This window comes from Montipora capricornis, chromosome 12, assembly GCF_036669925.1.
Source record: "Montipora capricornis isolate CH-2021 chromosome 12, ASM3666992v2, whole genome shotgun sequence".
Lineage (NCBI taxonomy): Eukaryota > Metazoa > Cnidaria > Anthozoa > Scleractinia > Acroporidae > Montipora > Montipora capricornis.
This window is the reverse complement of record NC_090894.1, coordinates 23,927,476-23,944,624: the sequence shown is the minus strand read 5'-3', so window position 1 is coordinate 23,944,624 and position 17,149 is coordinate 23,927,476. Positions and strand designations below refer to the sequence as shown.

Here is a 17,149-nt window from a genome sequence, read left to right as displayed (position 1 = left end):
CCCTCCGTGAACAAGAGGGAACTGTTAACAAAGGGGTAATTGTTCAATTCCACTGACTAGCAGGCTCCAAGAAGGAGAAACATGTTTTACGCTTGATTTACCAGAAAAAAATTCGATTGGCGTTACGGTTCATGATGTTATTGGCAGACCGAAATTACTGAATGCTTGGCCTAGGCAATTTTTGCTTTCTTTTTTATTCCTCGTGCCAGGGGAAAAGGGACTGGAAGGAATAAATTTACGTGGTGCTTGGATCTTCCTACCTCTCTATTCGGAGGATCCTATCGCTGAGAAGGAACCAGCACTAGAGCAAAATACAACCTTTTTACTTTACTATTAATATTAGGACTGAAATTGTTGTTAGATTCAAGCACACTCGGATCTCTTCTCGAGTATTTTCGAGTCACCGCTGAAACATAGATGCGCTTTTCGTTTTTTTTTTCTTTCTCTACATCATCATCATCGTTATATCGCCATTATTAACCGAACTGTGATCATTTCATTGCATACTTTTGAAACAACAAACTGACTGCCCCGTCATTCCCATGGGTTTCTCTTCTTCCTGAAGTGGGACCCTGGTAATGTCTGGTCACGTGTGTCCCTGACAATAAGCCAGTTCGGGGTTTCAAGAAACGAATGTGCGCGTCTGGATAAAAACAAACATGTAATTGTCTTTTTTTTTTATGATAAATAGCTCCAAGAATATGCTTGTTTTTATCCCGACAGGCGCACGTTTTTTCAAACTCAGAACTCGCTTATTTAGGAAGAGGTCCTTTTTATTGGAGTCAAAAGTCGCACTTGGCAGCCTTTCCTATATCCCGTATTTTCCTAGAACTACAAGACTTTTTACTGCCTTCCTTTATTGTTTTGTCTCGATTGGTATCAGTTGCTTTAACAAGTGATAGAATAAACGTCTTAGCGTCAAATAGCAGCTTCTGCAGGTACCGGAGCAGAAATTACGTAAAACAAAAGAAGCAAAACCCAGAAAACAAAACAACTCCAAACAATGACTAATCCCAAGTGACCAAAAACACAATGCTTGCCGGTACCTGCAGAAAGACCCCGTCAATTGGGCTCGATTGACCAGCCTTTTTGTGCGCCCGCGTTCCTCCGCGTGCATCACGACTGGATCACTGGTCCAGCCAATTCGCTTCTTTCCCATTCCCGTAATGCAATTCGTTTTAGGGGGTCGTTTGCATAAAAACAATATAAGTTATTTAACCTTGGGACCGCATCATGCTCCAGTGAACTGCAAATCCATTGTTTTAATGCAATTGTGAAAATAGCGAATTGTATTTTCCACCAATCAGAAAGTCGCCTGCCTGCCAAGTACAAAATACAACTGGCTGAATAAAAAATTAATGAGGGGAAAAGACGAAGTAAACTGTCATAAACATGAAATTTATTCAAATTGACGCGAACATTGTCAATAGCTTTTCTCGCTTTTTGATTAGCTACTTACAACAGTCAATAAAATTTCAATGGTTAAAAAGATGACAGTTTGACATTTGCACAGATTTCACATAAACTAAAATCTTATCTGTCTGTACTCTTATTGATGATGAAAATTAGCCTATGAGCGCGCGAGAAGTGAATAGTTATTGTAAAAAATGGTTTTGAACTCTCGGCTACTACGTTTTATCTAGTATAATGTATTTTTTCTTTTGTTAGACTCTACTTTGGATTCAAGACGTTCAACCAGCAAAAACGAAAATTCTGAACGAGTTGGAACTGTAAATACAAATATCACGCTTTTGACACGAAAAGATAAGCCATCATTGGGCATGCGCGACTTAGGTCAATATGAAAGACACCGCGGGATCGATCGTGGCAGGTATGCTTTACGACTGCGCGAGCTTGTGCAGCTAGAAACTGTTTCAAGGCTTCTGGGAAAAGGGGAAGGTGAATTCTGGTAGTTGCGGAAAAAAAGAAAAATTGCACTTTATCAACAGTCACTATCAGGATTATTATGGACACACTGGTTTCTACTGGGATCGTACGTAGAGCCTATACATGGGACAATGTGCGCAACTTTTCCAGAACACTTAATAAATTGATGACAATTAGTTGAATCTTCATAATCGCCATCCTCTTTTTCCAAACAGAACTTTGAAAGATCTAGAACGCAATAAGTCACTGTTAAAATAATGAAGCAAAACATCAAGTTTGCCGACACTACCAATGAGATGCATACAACAGTGTAAAATAAGGGGCCTGTAGGTCTGCAAAGACCTCAGACGCCGGTTTATTGTGGGACTACACTGATAAAATAAATAGTGCTCACCATTCCTCATAATACATACAGACATTTGTCTCCAGAGACAAACCAATAGACCATTTTCGAATTCTCACGGCTGGACTGGATCTTGCATGAAATGGAGGCTAAGGCGGGCAAATCCGTCTTCACACACAAATAATTAATTTGCCCGTATTAGCCTCCATTTCATGCTAGATCCAGTCCATCCATAAGAATTCGAAATTGGTCTATTGACAGTAAATTAGTGTGACACCGACGGATACGAAAACCCAAAAACACTTTGTGGGAAAAAAGGGAACGTATACCCCCACCAACTGCGGTGCCACTGCCTCTGGGGGCTGAGTTACGATAACGAATCATGGAACTCGGGGCTCTTTTGTTCAGTATCAAGAGAAAATGAGGGGACAGAGAGGGAGGCTCAGGGCGTTGGCCGGGATATGTCATGTCCACGAAAGTTATTTTTAGATGAGCGGAAGTCTTTGTTCTAGCGGAAGTCTGTCTTCCTAGACGTCCGCATGCAGTCTTGCCTCGCTCACAGGTTCTTAGGGAAAAGAGAAAATAGCGGCGCACGTGGAAGGCTGATTAATATTTATTTTCTTTCAAACATCAGACCGAGGTTGGCCTGCATGCGGACGTCTCGGATGACAGAATTCCGCTAGAACAAAGACTTCCGCTCGTCTAAAAATAACTTTCGTGGACATGACATATCCCAAGAGCTGGACCGGGAGCCTCCCTCTCTGTCCCCTCGTTTTCTCTTGTCAGTATCTATTTAAACGACCTACCAACCATTAGTGAGAGATGCTAAACCGAGTGCTATGTAGACGATACCAAACTTCTTTTAGCTTTGAGCGTTGGGGACGCTGACAAAGGAAACGACATTATCCATAATGATCTATATTTAATCCGTAAGTGGTGTTTCGATAATTTTCTTCTGCTCAACCCTGAAAAGGCAAAGCTCATGATCTTTGGCAGCCGCCCGATGATCCGCAAATTATCCGATTTCAAGCTTTCGCTGCTCGGAAAGGAACTGGCGCCATCAGGTCCATCGAAGATCTCGTTATAACCTTTGACCCTACTCTGTGATTTGATAATCGCATCTCACTGACCGTTTCATTTTGTATGAGTAAATTAGCTCAGATTAATCGAGCAAATCACGCATTTAGCCCGACCGATCAGTGACCATCATAAATGCGCTTGTTTTTTTTAGATTATACTAGTGTTATTATCATGGTATTGTTCACAGAAAAACCCATTTTCGGAGTGTGCAATAGAGTTTCATTTATTCATAACTGACGAACAATACGCACTTAAATCAAACTTAAACTGAATTCAAGTGAAGCTATGATCTTCGCAGTTATGAACGCAATTTTAGCAATTGCGTAGAGAAGCCTGAAAAATTCAGGACTTCAACGGGGTTTGAACCCGTGACCTCGCGATTCCGGTGCGACGCTCTAACCAACTGAGCTATGAAGCCACTGGTATTTTGAGGAGAGGAGAAAACCGGAGTACCCGGAGAAAACCTCTCCGTGCAGAGTAGAGAACCAACAAACTCAACCCACATATGACGCCGAGGCAAATTTCCCTTTCGTAAACGGTGGTTACCATTTCTCAGAACGGTCGTTGCCATTTGAAACGGTCGATGCCATTTATAACGGTCGACTAGTTCAAAGAAAATTAGAAGAAACAAACTAAGAAAAAATATTAACAAAAATTAAGACAAAAACGAAAAAAAAAATTATAAAAGAAAAACTGGAGGAAAAAAAGAGTCCGAAAATTTCAAGATTCGAACTCGGGTTCTTAGCCCTCACCCTAAACAGAACCCTAACCCGAACCCTAACTCATATGACCAGCGAGACACAACTCCCAGTAACCGCAACCTTTTGAGTTCTTAGACCTAATGAGTGTAATTCAGAGCTAAAAAATGGCATCGACCGTTTCAAATGGCAACGACCGTTCTTAGAAATGGCAACGACCGTTTACGAAGGGAAATAAGCGACGCCGAGTCTGGGAATCGAACCCGGGCCACATTGGTGGGAGGCGATTCAGGCGATTGCTCTCACCACTGCGCCATCCCACGAAAAAATATTGATCCATGTATTCATCACTTTCAAGTTGGAGTGCTGTAACTTACTTTTGTCAGGTCTTCCACGTCTTCTCATACAAAAACTTAACAATGAAACTTTTAAAACCCTGCCGATCTGAACAATTTTGTACTACAGTAACTGTACTCTTTTGAAGGATTGAATCTCCACAACTGTTTGGCGTAACGGCACCATGAAACGCAAATGATAATAGCTTAACGAAATGATTTCAATAGGTCCGATAATAAGTGACCATTCCAATAAAAGAGCCATTTAAAAACACCTCATGATTTGTCTTTGGACGTTTACATGTCAATATCGAACTTGGGGATCCCCCCTTGTTAGTGCTGGAAAGTGATTAGCTGACTAAGATAAAACTCTGTGCAAAATTATGAAGATTCTCTGGATTGGATTCACATCGATCTTACAATAAGGCAATAGGAAAAACTCCATAATAATCTTAGAAAATAGGAACAATGCTTATGCAAAATTTTGGAGGGACAAACAAAGAGTATTATGGTATTTTTGATATTGGCTAATAGGCCATTTCCGAGTTTACTTCTGACTCTTCTTCAAAGCGAGTCTTAGTGCGTAGTTTTTGTGATGGTAATTAGTTCTACTTTACATATGAATGAAAACTACTTTTCACAAAAAAAACGTCGCATTTGGACTCGTTTTGAAGAGGAGGCAGACATGAACTCGGAAATGGCCGATTGGACAATTTTAATTAAGGTGGCTGTCTGCTTATATCATAACATTGCCAGTACGTGAAACATTGTAGTAGAGTCAATCCCTCTATAACAAAAAATTCCACTGGTTTGAGCCACCTGAATACATAACTGTAAAATCTGTCTGAGCACTATTTCAGATTTGGATTTACACATAGTTAGACGATATCTTCTTCCACTCAGAATCATGAAGGTAAAAATGGGAAGCAGTATTGCCTACCCAAACATTCTGCTAGATTACATCTCTCCTTTTCCATATCTGATCCACTGCAACCACCTCCACCAACGGAGCTCACACATGTGCGCATGCGCGTCCTCGCACCATTGCCGCATGTCGTCGAGCAGAGACTCCAGGGTTGCCATGGAGACCAGTAGCCCACGTCTGTTTGACAAATCGCAAGAGGCGAATTTTAAATTCCAACAAAATGCTCTAAAAAGTCTTAATTTCAATTTCACGTTTCTATAAATCCATTTTATTCGCTGAAGATTTACTAATTTTTTTTTGAGGATCAAAAAATTAGCAATAATCTTCAAGCAAGACTGGGTATCAATACGATGTAGATCTAAGTCGTTGCCTCAGGGCCAATGTAATATGTCGCCGAGAGAAAATTCCGGTTTATGACGGCTGCAAAAATGTTACAGAACGGATTCTACCGAAACGAGCACCTCTTCCCGCTCATACAATAAACCACAGCACGGAGACCTTTAGCACTAAGTAATTCTATTTTATATCAAATAAATTTATCACGAGTAGATGTCGTTTCACAAAAAACGCAAATTTAGGCAATAGTCATGATTGTGCGCTGTGTGGACTCTTCATTTCCTGTTAAATAAAAAAACAACTTAAGTTTTCGGAAATGAGGCCAGATAAATTAGCGAATTTGTATTAACAATGATCTTCTTTTATTCTCTTTTCCTTGTGTTTAACAACAGGGTACCAAGGACAAAATTTAAAAAGATCTTGTGTTGCACTTTGATATGTAGACGTATTAAGACTTAATGCGGACCACTGGAGAGTGCTAATTGCTCACTGCAAACTTTTGAAAGCAGCCATATAGTTTGTTGGAAAAAAAAAGAATCTTTCGCGGTTCAAAATTCAAAAGTAGTCGTCCATCGTTTTTGTGGCATTCGGTCAGATTTTATGCTGCGATTTTCAGTTTTGTTTAAAGTAAAAAGTTTAACGCAAACAAAAATAAATTTCCGCTATGGCAAACAGCTGGGGATATTAAAGCCATGTCATTTAGCTCAGGAACACTTCAGTCCATCTGTTGCCCAGGCTCGAATTTGATGCTATATATCACAGAACATGTTTCCTTTTTTTTTTCCATGAAGCTGCGTCAATGACCTTTATTCGGCTTATCATTTTAAGCTCTTCGGATGCGAGCGGCTAAAATTAAACTTGAGGGTTTTGTTCCCTTTTTCATCAGAAGCAATGGATAATCAGGTTTTCCATGTTTATCCTTTTTCGGATTCATTTGCGAAACCATACATCACATACTTGATTAATCTTGTTTCCTTTAAGGCACTTCACGATATAATTTTTCCTAATGCGTAAACTGAAAGCACAGTTAATTAGCATTTTTGACATGCAGTTGATATTTTTTCAATTTGCCTCTGAGCGTCTCAGTTCCTTTAAAATAAGACATTCTTTGCTCTTACACGGTTGCATCGTAGTTAAAATCCACCTACCTTTTACCTGTTGAAATATTAAACCTTGGGAAAAGACAAGCGATTCATCGCTAAGACATGCTTGCCGATCAGACCCAGTTATTCCTTGGCTGTTCAAATCACAGGTGCTTAATCTCTTGTTAAAGTTGTAGGAGATACACTCGATAGAGCTTGCGCATGCAGTCAGGCATTGTAACCAGTCATCTAACTGGAGAGACTTGATAACAGAACCAGCTAAATACTTATCCCGATACGTTGTTGGAAAAGAAAAAGAACTCGAACTTGATTGCTGTAATCTTGAATCCGATGCCTGCGCGACATTGCAGAAACCACTGACAAACAAAAATGAGGCCAAATGATTCCACGGAATTGGAAAAATACCGACTCGACGATGAAGATTGAAGTGACCTGATAATCGCATTTTGCTATATAAGTATCAACCCGTCAATCTTTCCAGCAATAGACAAGAAAGATCGCTGTTTTTCCACTAGTAATATTCGACAACTAATTAGGGAAAACGCATACACTCAGTACGAGAGTGATGAATTCTATATGAAATTTTCACTTAACTCAAGCTGATAACATGTTACATGTAATACCCTCATTTACATACAACGTCAGTACTTGCAGACCTTTCATTGAAGGATTATAGGGTTTAGTTCAATTTTTCTTAATTTTCATCACACTTGAAATTGCTGCCAAAACATTCTCCCAATTGTTCTGAACATTTTGCTTTTTGAATGATGGACATCGGCCTCTTAGAAGCAGAGTTATGACTTCAAATGTTATATAATGAGAATTTGTTTATGGAAATTTAAATACAAGAGCAAGTATGGATCTTATGAATATCCAATGCTACTATCCAATGTGTCAATCAAGTTGCCATGACAACCCTGATGACGTCACATCACAAATTAATACAGTAAATACTATTAAATAGGGCAAATTAAATAAGGCAAATTACGTTATTTGTAATCTCTTCTTACCTCCAAAGATTTGTTCGATTGTGCCCATCCCGGGAAAAAAGATTCAGATTCGTTTAATTAACCCATTGACTTCAGGGGGGTTCACCATTGACGAGTAAAATCTGGCGTTAGACAAGAGTAAAATGCCCTGGCGTTACACAGAGTAAAATACAGAGTATGGCCGGTTTAGGAGTGAAAGGTATAATGTATTTCTACTGATTACTTCTACCCGGCTTTGTTGACCCTCTAAGGGATGTACTAAATGTGACATTAGTAGACGCAGCTGCAGAGTCTTAAAAAGGATTGGAACTCCGCAAATCAAGCACCAAATTTGAGCTTTTTCACCAAGATCAAAAGATGCCACTGTTCGGTACGCAAACCTGGCAGAATTGCCTTAAATTCTGACTTTCGAGGGTTCTTTTTTCAACTCATTCATCTGTTTAATTATTTACGGGAACTTCGCCCGAAAAACAAGCCCGTGCAAGCTAATAAGGGAGCAGGCAAAGCGAGCACAAGAGGTGACAAGGAGTGTTTACTTAAATTACAGACTTGTTAAAGGTGGCTTAAAATGGTATTCAGAGGAACCACACATTTCTTAACTTACTTGGGATGACAACTGAATAAACATTTTGCCCGAGAAACAAAGGAACATATGCAATATTTTCACCGTGGAACATATCACCATAGCAACACGTTGACCTGCCTGTACTTCCCCCGCAAAATCGTCACAGAACAAATATGTCCTTAAACACAATTTAACTTACAGAATCAAAGAGAACTCGCTAAACTGAGCTACCTCCCCGACACACCATTTTACAGTTGTAGCTAAGTTAACTGACCGAAGAACCAGTGACTCCCTTTGTGCTTTTCTAATGTTAATGTCGACTAATTAGAATTACAACAATACATTTTACATGATAAAAGCAGTGAGGTCTGTATCAATAGAAGGTCACCAGCAGCCTCGCAGCCATTCATAGGCTAGGTCAATGAGGAAACAGCCGTAATTCCCAACGATTCGATTATGAGCACAATATCAGCAATCAAAAACGGACAAATAATTTGGTGGCAAAAGCGCTAACGAGCCCAATTTTTCTTAGTGAAATTCGTAATTGTTTGAATTCAAAATTGTTAAAAGATTTCCGGGTATCTCGGTCTCCGAAACACTCGCAGATTTCAATTATTGTGCTAATTTCGTAGAGAATTGATTGGATATGATTTTGCTTACACTAATGAGGTAAAACTTGTAAATAAAGACTCTCCTCATGAAGAGAATGCCGAGTTCATGCTGGGGCCCAAGACATAACTGCAAGAAAGAAACTCCAATCAACTCGAGTCATCGTTGACGCCTGATCTCCTTTTCGTGTTTTCATCTGCACAAGTACGCATTCGAGGGGGATAAAACTAGACTTGAGATCGTGCTTTGGCTTCTCTGAAGATACCTCGTTTCTACGGTAACAAAGTAAGGTGCCCCGTTCACATTAAAAGTACAACTCCAGCATACGTAAAGCGGCCTTCTTACGTCCTTAGTGTGAACCCACCAAATATGTAATTTAAAGTAAATTTACTTCAATTGCACCGCAACTGAGCAGTGGGGAAAGACTAGAAGGAAACATATGAACCATTCGGGCTAGTCCACCCAAAACAGTGATATACAGCACAAAGGACAACCCTCACTTGGGACTGTGGATTTGTGATCATTTTCTAAAGCAGATGTTCCTTCGAGATAGCTGAGCGGATCCAGTCGATTTTCGAACACAGACAGAGCAAGGAAGCACTTTGACAATCTCACAAGCTTCGGATAAAAGTGGTAGGGATTCAAGGGGAGGAGAGAAACGAAATGAGGCAGAGACACCTCTGTTTGCTTTTTCATGTGGTTGACTGGGTAACAAACGCTAGAATATCAACTTCACAACGAGAAAAATATAGTGTCCTGTTTTATTACTAAATCATCAAACATCTCTTTCACAAGGACTAGGACTAGGTTAGAAATGGTAAAGGCTTTGAATTGATTCTGCAATTCAAACTAAACGCTGTATATATGCACTTAGTCATACAAATCTTGTTTGGTATCACTTTTTAACTACCCTAGCCTTTACCGTTATATCTTAAGTAAAACGCTTTTCTTTAGAGCGACTTTCATATAACCTTGAAAAATAAAAGTAAAAACAGAGCGTAAACCAACGCGGATGCGAACAACGTCATCTTTCCATGGAACTTTCTGGAAAGCGATCGGCATTCGCTTTGACGTCTTTTGATTTAGGCAGTGATGTGGATTGGGCAAGCGAACTGTTTACTGCCCATATTAGGAGTTTGCTTGGCGAGAATAACGGAAGCCTTGTTTTAATCTTGCCAAACATTGGTCCGTGAAACAAATTGCGAACCTTTTTTCAAGGTCACACGAAAGTCGCTCTATTACGAGTATTACAGCATATTCGCCATTCCGTGAATGCATAAAGATCTGGAACTAAACTAAAATCTCTTCATCGTCATGGAAGGTGTGCGAATGGTCTTGTTCAAGTTTGCAAACATCGATCGTCCCTACTGAGCACTTGACATGGATGAAAAGGCAAGCTTGACAGTGAAGATGGTCCTGGCAGCTGGAAATAAAAACAGGTGGCCGTTACCGTGGTGATGAGGCTTTCATTACGTATGAGCCTCGTCCGGGTGTTGTATGGACCCTTTAACAGCCAATGACAAGTAACCTTACAATGTTCTGCATTTCCAATTCAAACTTTAAGAGACTTCGATAGATCGATTATTCGAATTTGGAATTCGCTCAAGCCCTTGCTTTTTCACAAACATGGCGCTATTTTCATGTGCATGAACGCGCAGTCAAAACAGCAATGGGTATGCGATTTACGCCATATTGAGTTGTTTGAGAGAAGGCGCAGAAGCACAAGCATCTTCACAGTTAGTTCACAGCACTAAAAATAGGAGCACATATTCATTTGATCCTTGAAAAGTGAGATTTAGCACATCGTTTAAGGCGAACGGCAAACATATGACAGAAATTTTCGTTCTTTCAAAAATAAAAAAAAATACTTGACTTTCACCAATATCTTGCCTGAATGCTACAGATAAAAAAAGGAAGAAAAGGAGAATTTTCATGATTTTATAATAATAAGTGAACTGCAGTTTGGCTTTTCCATATTCACGTCAAGGCGATGCTGAATCTCGCTGATGTTATGCGGAGGATGGGAAAGAAACAACACACAAGCAGCGGTGACAAACATGAGATAGAGACGCTTCCATTGAAATTATATTTTTCTTAACGTCATCAGAAGTGACAGTCGTAAAGTTTTAAGATACAGTCTGTATTTGTAAGGTAAGTGACTAATTAATATGCAAGAGAAGAAACAAATTAACTACAATGAAAAACATATGGGATGAAAGTTGAAAAGGGTATATACTAGTAATGAATCAGCTTTTCACTGCGAATGTTGACTTTCATGTTGACTTTACGGTTAACTGTAACTTCTGATGATGTACGAAACATTAAGCAAAATACAATTTTAAAGGATGCGTTTGTTTCTCATGTTTGTTGCCGCTGCTTGTCTGTTGTTCCTTCTAAAGCTGAGATGGCCAGAGAAAAAGAGATTAAGCTTGTTGTTTCGAGACGCAAGGAGACAACAATAAAAAAAAACTAAAAAATCTCATTTACTCTGTGTTGGTGTGATGCTCCAGGTTAGCGCATTATTACTGAAGACTTCAAGGAAAGGAAAAATCAACACCAGTGGCCTTGAGACGAAAAGGACAACGTACCTGGATCGCGAATGACGTAATGATTGCATGCTGCAATGGCGTCCAGGGCCTGCGACGGATCACTCCACTCCAGCAAACCAGACGCAGAACGAGCAGCTAAAAATTAAATTTAATTCTTCATTAACACCAATAACGACATTTGCACACAAACACCACGTTGTATGAAAGACTATTAATTCGCTATGAAGAAATTGGTTGTTGGTGGAGTCGAAAGCGGCTTAGTTACACATATATGTATACACAAGATTACAAATGGCCTTGAAAGAACGCAATCTTTGGTTAATTCTGAAAAGTTGTCATTAGCCGCCCCTTCACATTTTCGACAGGGACATCTCCGCAGGGAAACTGGACTCTAGCTGCCTCGTTTTCGTTCCAGTCTCGTTATCGTGCAAAAGTTAATTGTTATTTTCCTCCGCTGTTCGATGTTTGACGTGTTGAGGGGAAGCGAAAACAAATATACATACGTGTGTCTAGGAGAAGATATGCTGGAGACAAGAAATCGCCCATTCATTGCCTCAAAAACACATTTTTTAATATTTTTGCGGTTCCTCGAAAGAACGGTGCTTTTTTCATAGCTGAAATGTTCTATCATTAGAGAAATTTTGCATCGCGTTTCGTGAACAGCAAACGGGAAACGACAGGCTGCTACTGTCTCTGAGAACTTAATTGATACCTGTAGCCAACAGTCAAGAAACGATCTTATAGAGCGACTTTCGTATGACCTTGAAAAAGTGTTCGCAATTTGCTTCACTAACCAATGATTGGCATGATTAAAACAAAGCTTCTCCTTATTCCCGCCAATATAAGCAGTAAACAGTTCGATTGCCCAATCACATTACTGCATTTCAAATGAAGTCAAGTTCCATGGAGAGATAACGTTGTTGGCATCCGCGTTCGCTAAGCGAATGAAATTCGCTCTCGTTTGTTTTCGTTCGATAAGTCAATTTAATGTTCTGCATTCGTTTACGTTTTTTTTTTTCGTTTATTTTTTAAGGTCATCTGAAAGTCGCTCTATCAAACATGCTTCTTCCATTTTTTCGCCCAACGTTGGCCGTTTGCAGTAAAGACGATGCTAAATCTCTCTACTGCCTCAAATGCCTCTTTCGACCACGTTACTTTTTAAGTTTAAGGAACTTATGTTCGCGGCTGTAGGTTCCCAGCCAACAATTGCCTTTCATTAATTGTCCTGAATTGGTCTGGAATATGAGGGGACCGCCTACATCCTGGTTTTCACTAGCGAAGCAAGCACATGCGCAAGCACGAGCGCAGGCATAACAGCTGCACGACAACACAAGCACGAGGATCAAAATATTTCCTTTTCTTGTGCTTGAGCGCCTTATGCCGTGTGAAAACGAAACACGGCATAAGCACAAGGAAATTTACTACGTCTGGCTATGTATGGCCAATTAAAGCACTCGTTCCAGATTCCCCACGTCTGAGCATTTGCGAGTGCTTATGCTTATGTCGACGTTCATTTTTACTTAGCTATTTCTGCTTGCGCATGCGCTTGCGTCGTGAGTGAAAACCAGGCTCAAACCAATCTCGTTCTCAGAGACTCCGTTACCCGTGTCCAGCGGAAAGGGCGCGGAAGGCTCCGAAAGAATCCAAAACCGGAACCACCAAATCCTGGTTCCGGTTTGTCTGCGCCTGCGTGAAGTTTGATGACAAATGGTCCAATTAACTTTAATTGTGCGTTGGACTTCGCTTTAGAAAAGTAAGGGAGGCTGAGTTTGCTCTGAAAGAAGCACAGTATGAAGCTTTAAAACGTGTTGTCTTTCATCGAAAGGATACCGTCTGTATACTCCCTACTGGACATATCAGCTTCTACCGTATGTATTTGACTATTTCTTGTCAAGTGGAGAAGAATTTTCATCAATTATTGGACTGTCACCTCAAATGCACTGATGCAAGATCAAATAAATAAGCTTAGAGGACACTTTGAATGTTCGGGCTCTCAAGGATCACCGTTACAGCTGTGGCCAAAAGACCGATTGCTCAACCTCAACAATCGAGGAATTTTTAAAAGGTCCCTCCGCAAATTTTGTTTGCTCACCGAGAAGTTCTCGTAGAAAAACATTTTTAATAAGGTGCTGAAATAAAAAAACTTATAAGGAACGCATAAAGGCGATAGTTAAAAACGAGGCACATGTGTGGTAGTGGAATGGTGAGTAACCAACTGGATATAATTGTGGGTGACGTTGTATCATGGGTGACGAAAATCTTCCACGGCCAGCGAGTCAATTTTAATTTTTAAGTGGTTGACGCCTGGAAGACAAACGCATTTAGATGTAGCCCTTTCTCGTAACCAGAGGCTCTGGGAAACTCTATGCAAGACAACATGCGCCGTAGGGTTCTCATAGCCAAAAATTGGCTATATGAATCTTACGGCGCCCGCTCACTCCTCGTGGTAACACGAATGCACCAATCAGAGACGCTTTTGATTGTTCTTCACAAAAACCAATGGGAAGACACTTTGTTTCAGGGTTTCCCAGAGATATTCTCTTCCTCAGTCAAGAGAAGAACTCTGAGGTCGAGATTAGATGTAGCCGGGTATTCTGAAGATTTCTGGTTTTATCAACGGAGTTGATAATATAAATTGACCTCCGTACATGGATTATAAAAACTGAAGGTCACGTTTCAGAAGTTGTTTGACATTCGTAACTCGCGCCCTCTAAAACCACTTCCGGTCCTATTTCTACGTTGTTTTTACGAGCCAATCAGAGATGGCCTCAATTGGGATTCGACCAGGTTCGTCGTATCCTTGGTGCAGACCTAAAGGATCGCACCTCTAGGGACGACATTGGGCTTAAGGCATCGTATGACAAGTTTGAACCATGCATGGTTAATCCTCTTGGAAAATTAATTTAAAATAAAACCTTACCATTGGGAAAGATTTTTACTCTGGTTGGGGCTTCAACACTGCAATTTGAGCACATCTGAAAATTGAAGTAAAAAATAATGTGATCACAGACAAGACACTCACTACCCACTGCCTCAGTTTAGTTTTTCCCATTGCAGTGTGCCCCTTCGGCCAGCCGACCCAGTGCCGTACACTTCCTGAATAGTGTGTGGGATCTTTAACGTCCCACAGAATTAACAGACGCACTTTCAAAGACGTTTTAGTGACTTTTCCGTTAAAACGGAGTAAAAAGAACGACAACGAAATTTTAAGTGAGCTTATTAAAAGCTCACTCAACCCAAGGCGCTTTTTGCAGTATACTCTCTCTATATCAATAGGCCACGTTCGATATATATGTATATTCACACATGGCTACGAGGCTTTACGGTAAATTTGAATATGGTTTTGTTTAAAAATCTCCTTTGAGACTTGTGAGACAAAGAAAACAGAAGTAAGCCGTGAAATTTGATCATAAAGCCTCGTAGCCGCGCCTGAATGTTGATATATCGAACTCAGCCTATTCTTTGTCTGAAGGGGGTAGTTTCTAAAGAAACTGTGGTGCTGCGTCGGTGGGGAAGTAGTATACAAAAATTTGGTTTTATCAAAGGAGTTGATAATGTAAATGAGCCACCGTACAGAGATTATAAAAGCTAAAATAATAATCTCTGTACAGTGGCCAATTTACATTATCAACTCCGCTGATAGAGCGGTTTTCAATTTGAGTCTCGAAAGTAATTCGCGAATTGCTTTGGTTTTGCATTTACTTCACTCAGTGATTGGTGCAAAGTTCTCGCGCCATTTTTTCCACCAATCAGAAGTGAAACCAAAACCAATTGTGGCTCGCGCGTGCACATTTTCCCGCGCTTTGTGTCGGCTACGTGTACTTACTTCGAGTTTTGATTGGTTTACTGGATTGTATCCGTATTTTTTGATTGGCCAAAGTAATTACTTCGGTTTTGGTATTACGACACTCATTTGAAAACCGCTCTAAAACCAAATTTTTGTATACTCTTCTTTGTCTGCCTCCTCTTCAAAGCTTGCCAATGATTGTGTTAAACTCAAGCAGTGCACCGTGCACCTGATTAAATCATACGAAGGACAAAGAAAATGCACCCTACCTCAAAGGCTTTCGCCTCTGAAAAGTCAGTTGGTGCGTTGAAAAAATGCAAAACTTTTGTGGGAGAAAATATACCTGACAAAATGTTAAGAACGCAACAAGCTGCATCAACTGAATTAGTCACCATCATCATGAAATGGAATCTACTGAACAGCATTTTAACTATTCAAGTAATTCATCAGGCTAGCAAAATCGAGAAATTTTCTGGTTCTTTCAACATACAGTGTAGCCCACCGTGTTTGTTTCAAATAAAACAGGGAGCTTGAACACGAGACGTCAGGGAGTTAAAGATCTACGACGGAGACGTCGACGTAAATGTCACCTCAAAATATAACTTTGGTACCGTGTGAATCGGGCCCAAACCAGTGATATAGTTGTTTCGTGGCGTTCTCGTTGACGACCGCTTCATAGATCTTAAAGTCCCAAATGTCAACACCAAAAAAAAATTTGTTCGGGCTATGTTTAAAAATCCAGAACAGCAATTCAGCATTTTCACTTCAAGTGGTGATGTTCATTAAAGAGAGCAAGTCAAGGGTGATGATAGTTCTCAATTTCGAATCAGTTAGTACAGTCTCGGGTTGTGACCATTCAAGTGAGCCCCAGTAAAAGGAAATCTTAAGTCTTTTCTTGGTAGTTTCTTTAAATTTCATGATGCACTTAAATGGAACGCAATGGTGTTAGCAACATTGGGCAATTGTTAGTCCCCTGAGGTCAGCACTGAACACAATTATGCATATACAGCAGGATTCCGTGTGTTACTTTCTTTCCATCCGATCCTTCATGTTCCACATCTGTTACTGAGGATTTTCCTTCCATTTACAGGTACTCAGTCAAAGGATGAAAATTGCAAATTGCGTGAAACGTAAGAAAATGTAGTATAAGGATTCTGTGGATGTTAACTGATGACATCACTCAGTTTGGGTGGCTAAGATTTGCCCACCATGGAAGCTCCTGGATATTTCAGGCATCCAACCTACACATTGCAACACAGCTCTTAATTTGCATGTTAAATTTCTGCTGCGAAGAAATCGTGTGTTAGAGGTAAAGGATACGGTTCTTGTTGCTCTGTTGTGGTGTCCAGAATCGGTGATTCTTTGACTCGGAGTAATCCTTGTAACACGGCGTTCCATCAAGTAAATTTGAAACTGAAGTTGGATCTACAAGGTATTTCTGCTTGGAGAAACTATGATAAGACAAAATAATGAAATTGTCAAGCAGGGCCGAGTTTCTCACAGTGACGTCAGGACTACTAACCAGAGCTACTTTATTATAGGAAATTAACACTCCATTAAATTAAGGTATTGGGAATTAACGCGACTAAAATTAACGCGAATTTAATGTAAAACGACTTTCGAATAAACAAAATTAACGCGAAGGAGTAGGTAGAATTTCACATCAAAGGAAATTAACACGGCTAAGACACAGTTGGTGGTGACCACCGGAACAAATTTTAATATTCAACACTGGATGCAAAAAAAACCCCACTGAACAAAACTGAGCCCTCTGGTCAACAAAACAGCCTTCATATTCTAACGGTTGGACTGGATCTAGCATGAAATGGAGGCTAATGCGGGCAAATTAATTTGCATTTGAAGAGATTTGCCCGCATTAGCCTCCATTTCATGCTAGATCCAGTCCAGCCGCGAGAATTCGAAAGTGGTCCATTCTAATTAAT

General features: G+C 40.1%; 2 protein-coding genes across 3 annotated transcripts in view; both read right to left on the bottom strand.

Annotated features, from left to right (window-relative positions):
* Positions 1-1,377: 1,377 nt before the first annotated feature.
* On the bottom strand, positions 1,378-8,558 carry LOC138026134 (zinc metalloproteinase dpy-31-like). 2 transcript variants are annotated; one of them, XM_068873340.1, is made up of 4 exons: positions 8,461-8,558; positions 7,718-7,818; positions 5,284-5,445; positions 1,378-2,115 (listed from the first exon to the last, which is right to left on the bottom strand). In XM_068873340.1, the coding sequence occupies exons 2-4, from the start codon at positions 7,743-7,745 to the stop codon at positions 1,943-1,945; spliced, it is 363 nt and encodes a 120-aa protein (XP_068729441.1). In that variant the 5' UTR covers positions 7,746-7,818; positions 8,461-8,558; the 3' UTR covers positions 1,378-1,942. The 2 variants fall into 2 exon arrangements, with proteins under 2 accessions (XP_068729441.1, XP_068729440.1); XM_068873339.1 differs by lacking the exons at positions 7,718-7,818; positions 8,461-8,558 and adding an exon at positions 6,753-7,284.
* A 1,059-nt stretch (positions 8,559-9,617) lies between these two features.
* Positions 9,618-17,149, bottom strand: part of LOC138026113 (heterogeneous nuclear ribonucleoprotein L-like) — a 24,448-nt gene continuing 16,916 nt past the window's right edge. The window contains exons 11-15 of the mRNA XM_068873312.1: positions 16,527-16,657; positions 15,476-15,549; positions 14,340-14,394; positions 11,459-11,554; positions 9,618-10,293 (exon numbers count right to left, since the gene is read on the bottom strand). Of these exons, the coding sequence (XP_068729413.1) occupies positions 10,235-10,293; positions 11,459-11,554; positions 14,340-14,394; positions 15,476-15,549; positions 16,527-16,657 (415 nt within the window). The 3' untranslated portion in view covers positions 9,618-10,234. The remainder of the gene's footprint in view (positions 10,294-11,458; positions 11,555-14,339; positions 14,395-15,475; positions 15,550-16,526; positions 16,658-17,149) is intronic.

What these genes read in the sequence shown, in the direction of transcription:
- LOC138026134 (XM_068873339.1), bottom strand. Translation starts at nt 7,152, where the DNA reads ATGCGATTATCAGGTCACTTCAATCTTCATCGTCGAGTCGGTATTTTT. An exon ending in AATATTTCAACAGGTAAAAG is followed by an intron (nt 5,446 to 6,752) that starts GTAGGTGGATTT and finishes TTTGTCAAACAG; the next exon opens with ACGTGGGCTACTGGTCTCCA. An exon ending in TAATCTAGCAGAATGTTTGG is followed by an intron (nt 2,116 to 5,283) that starts GTAGGCAATACT and finishes ATTGCGTTCTAG; the next exon opens with ATCTTTCAAAGTTCTGTTTG.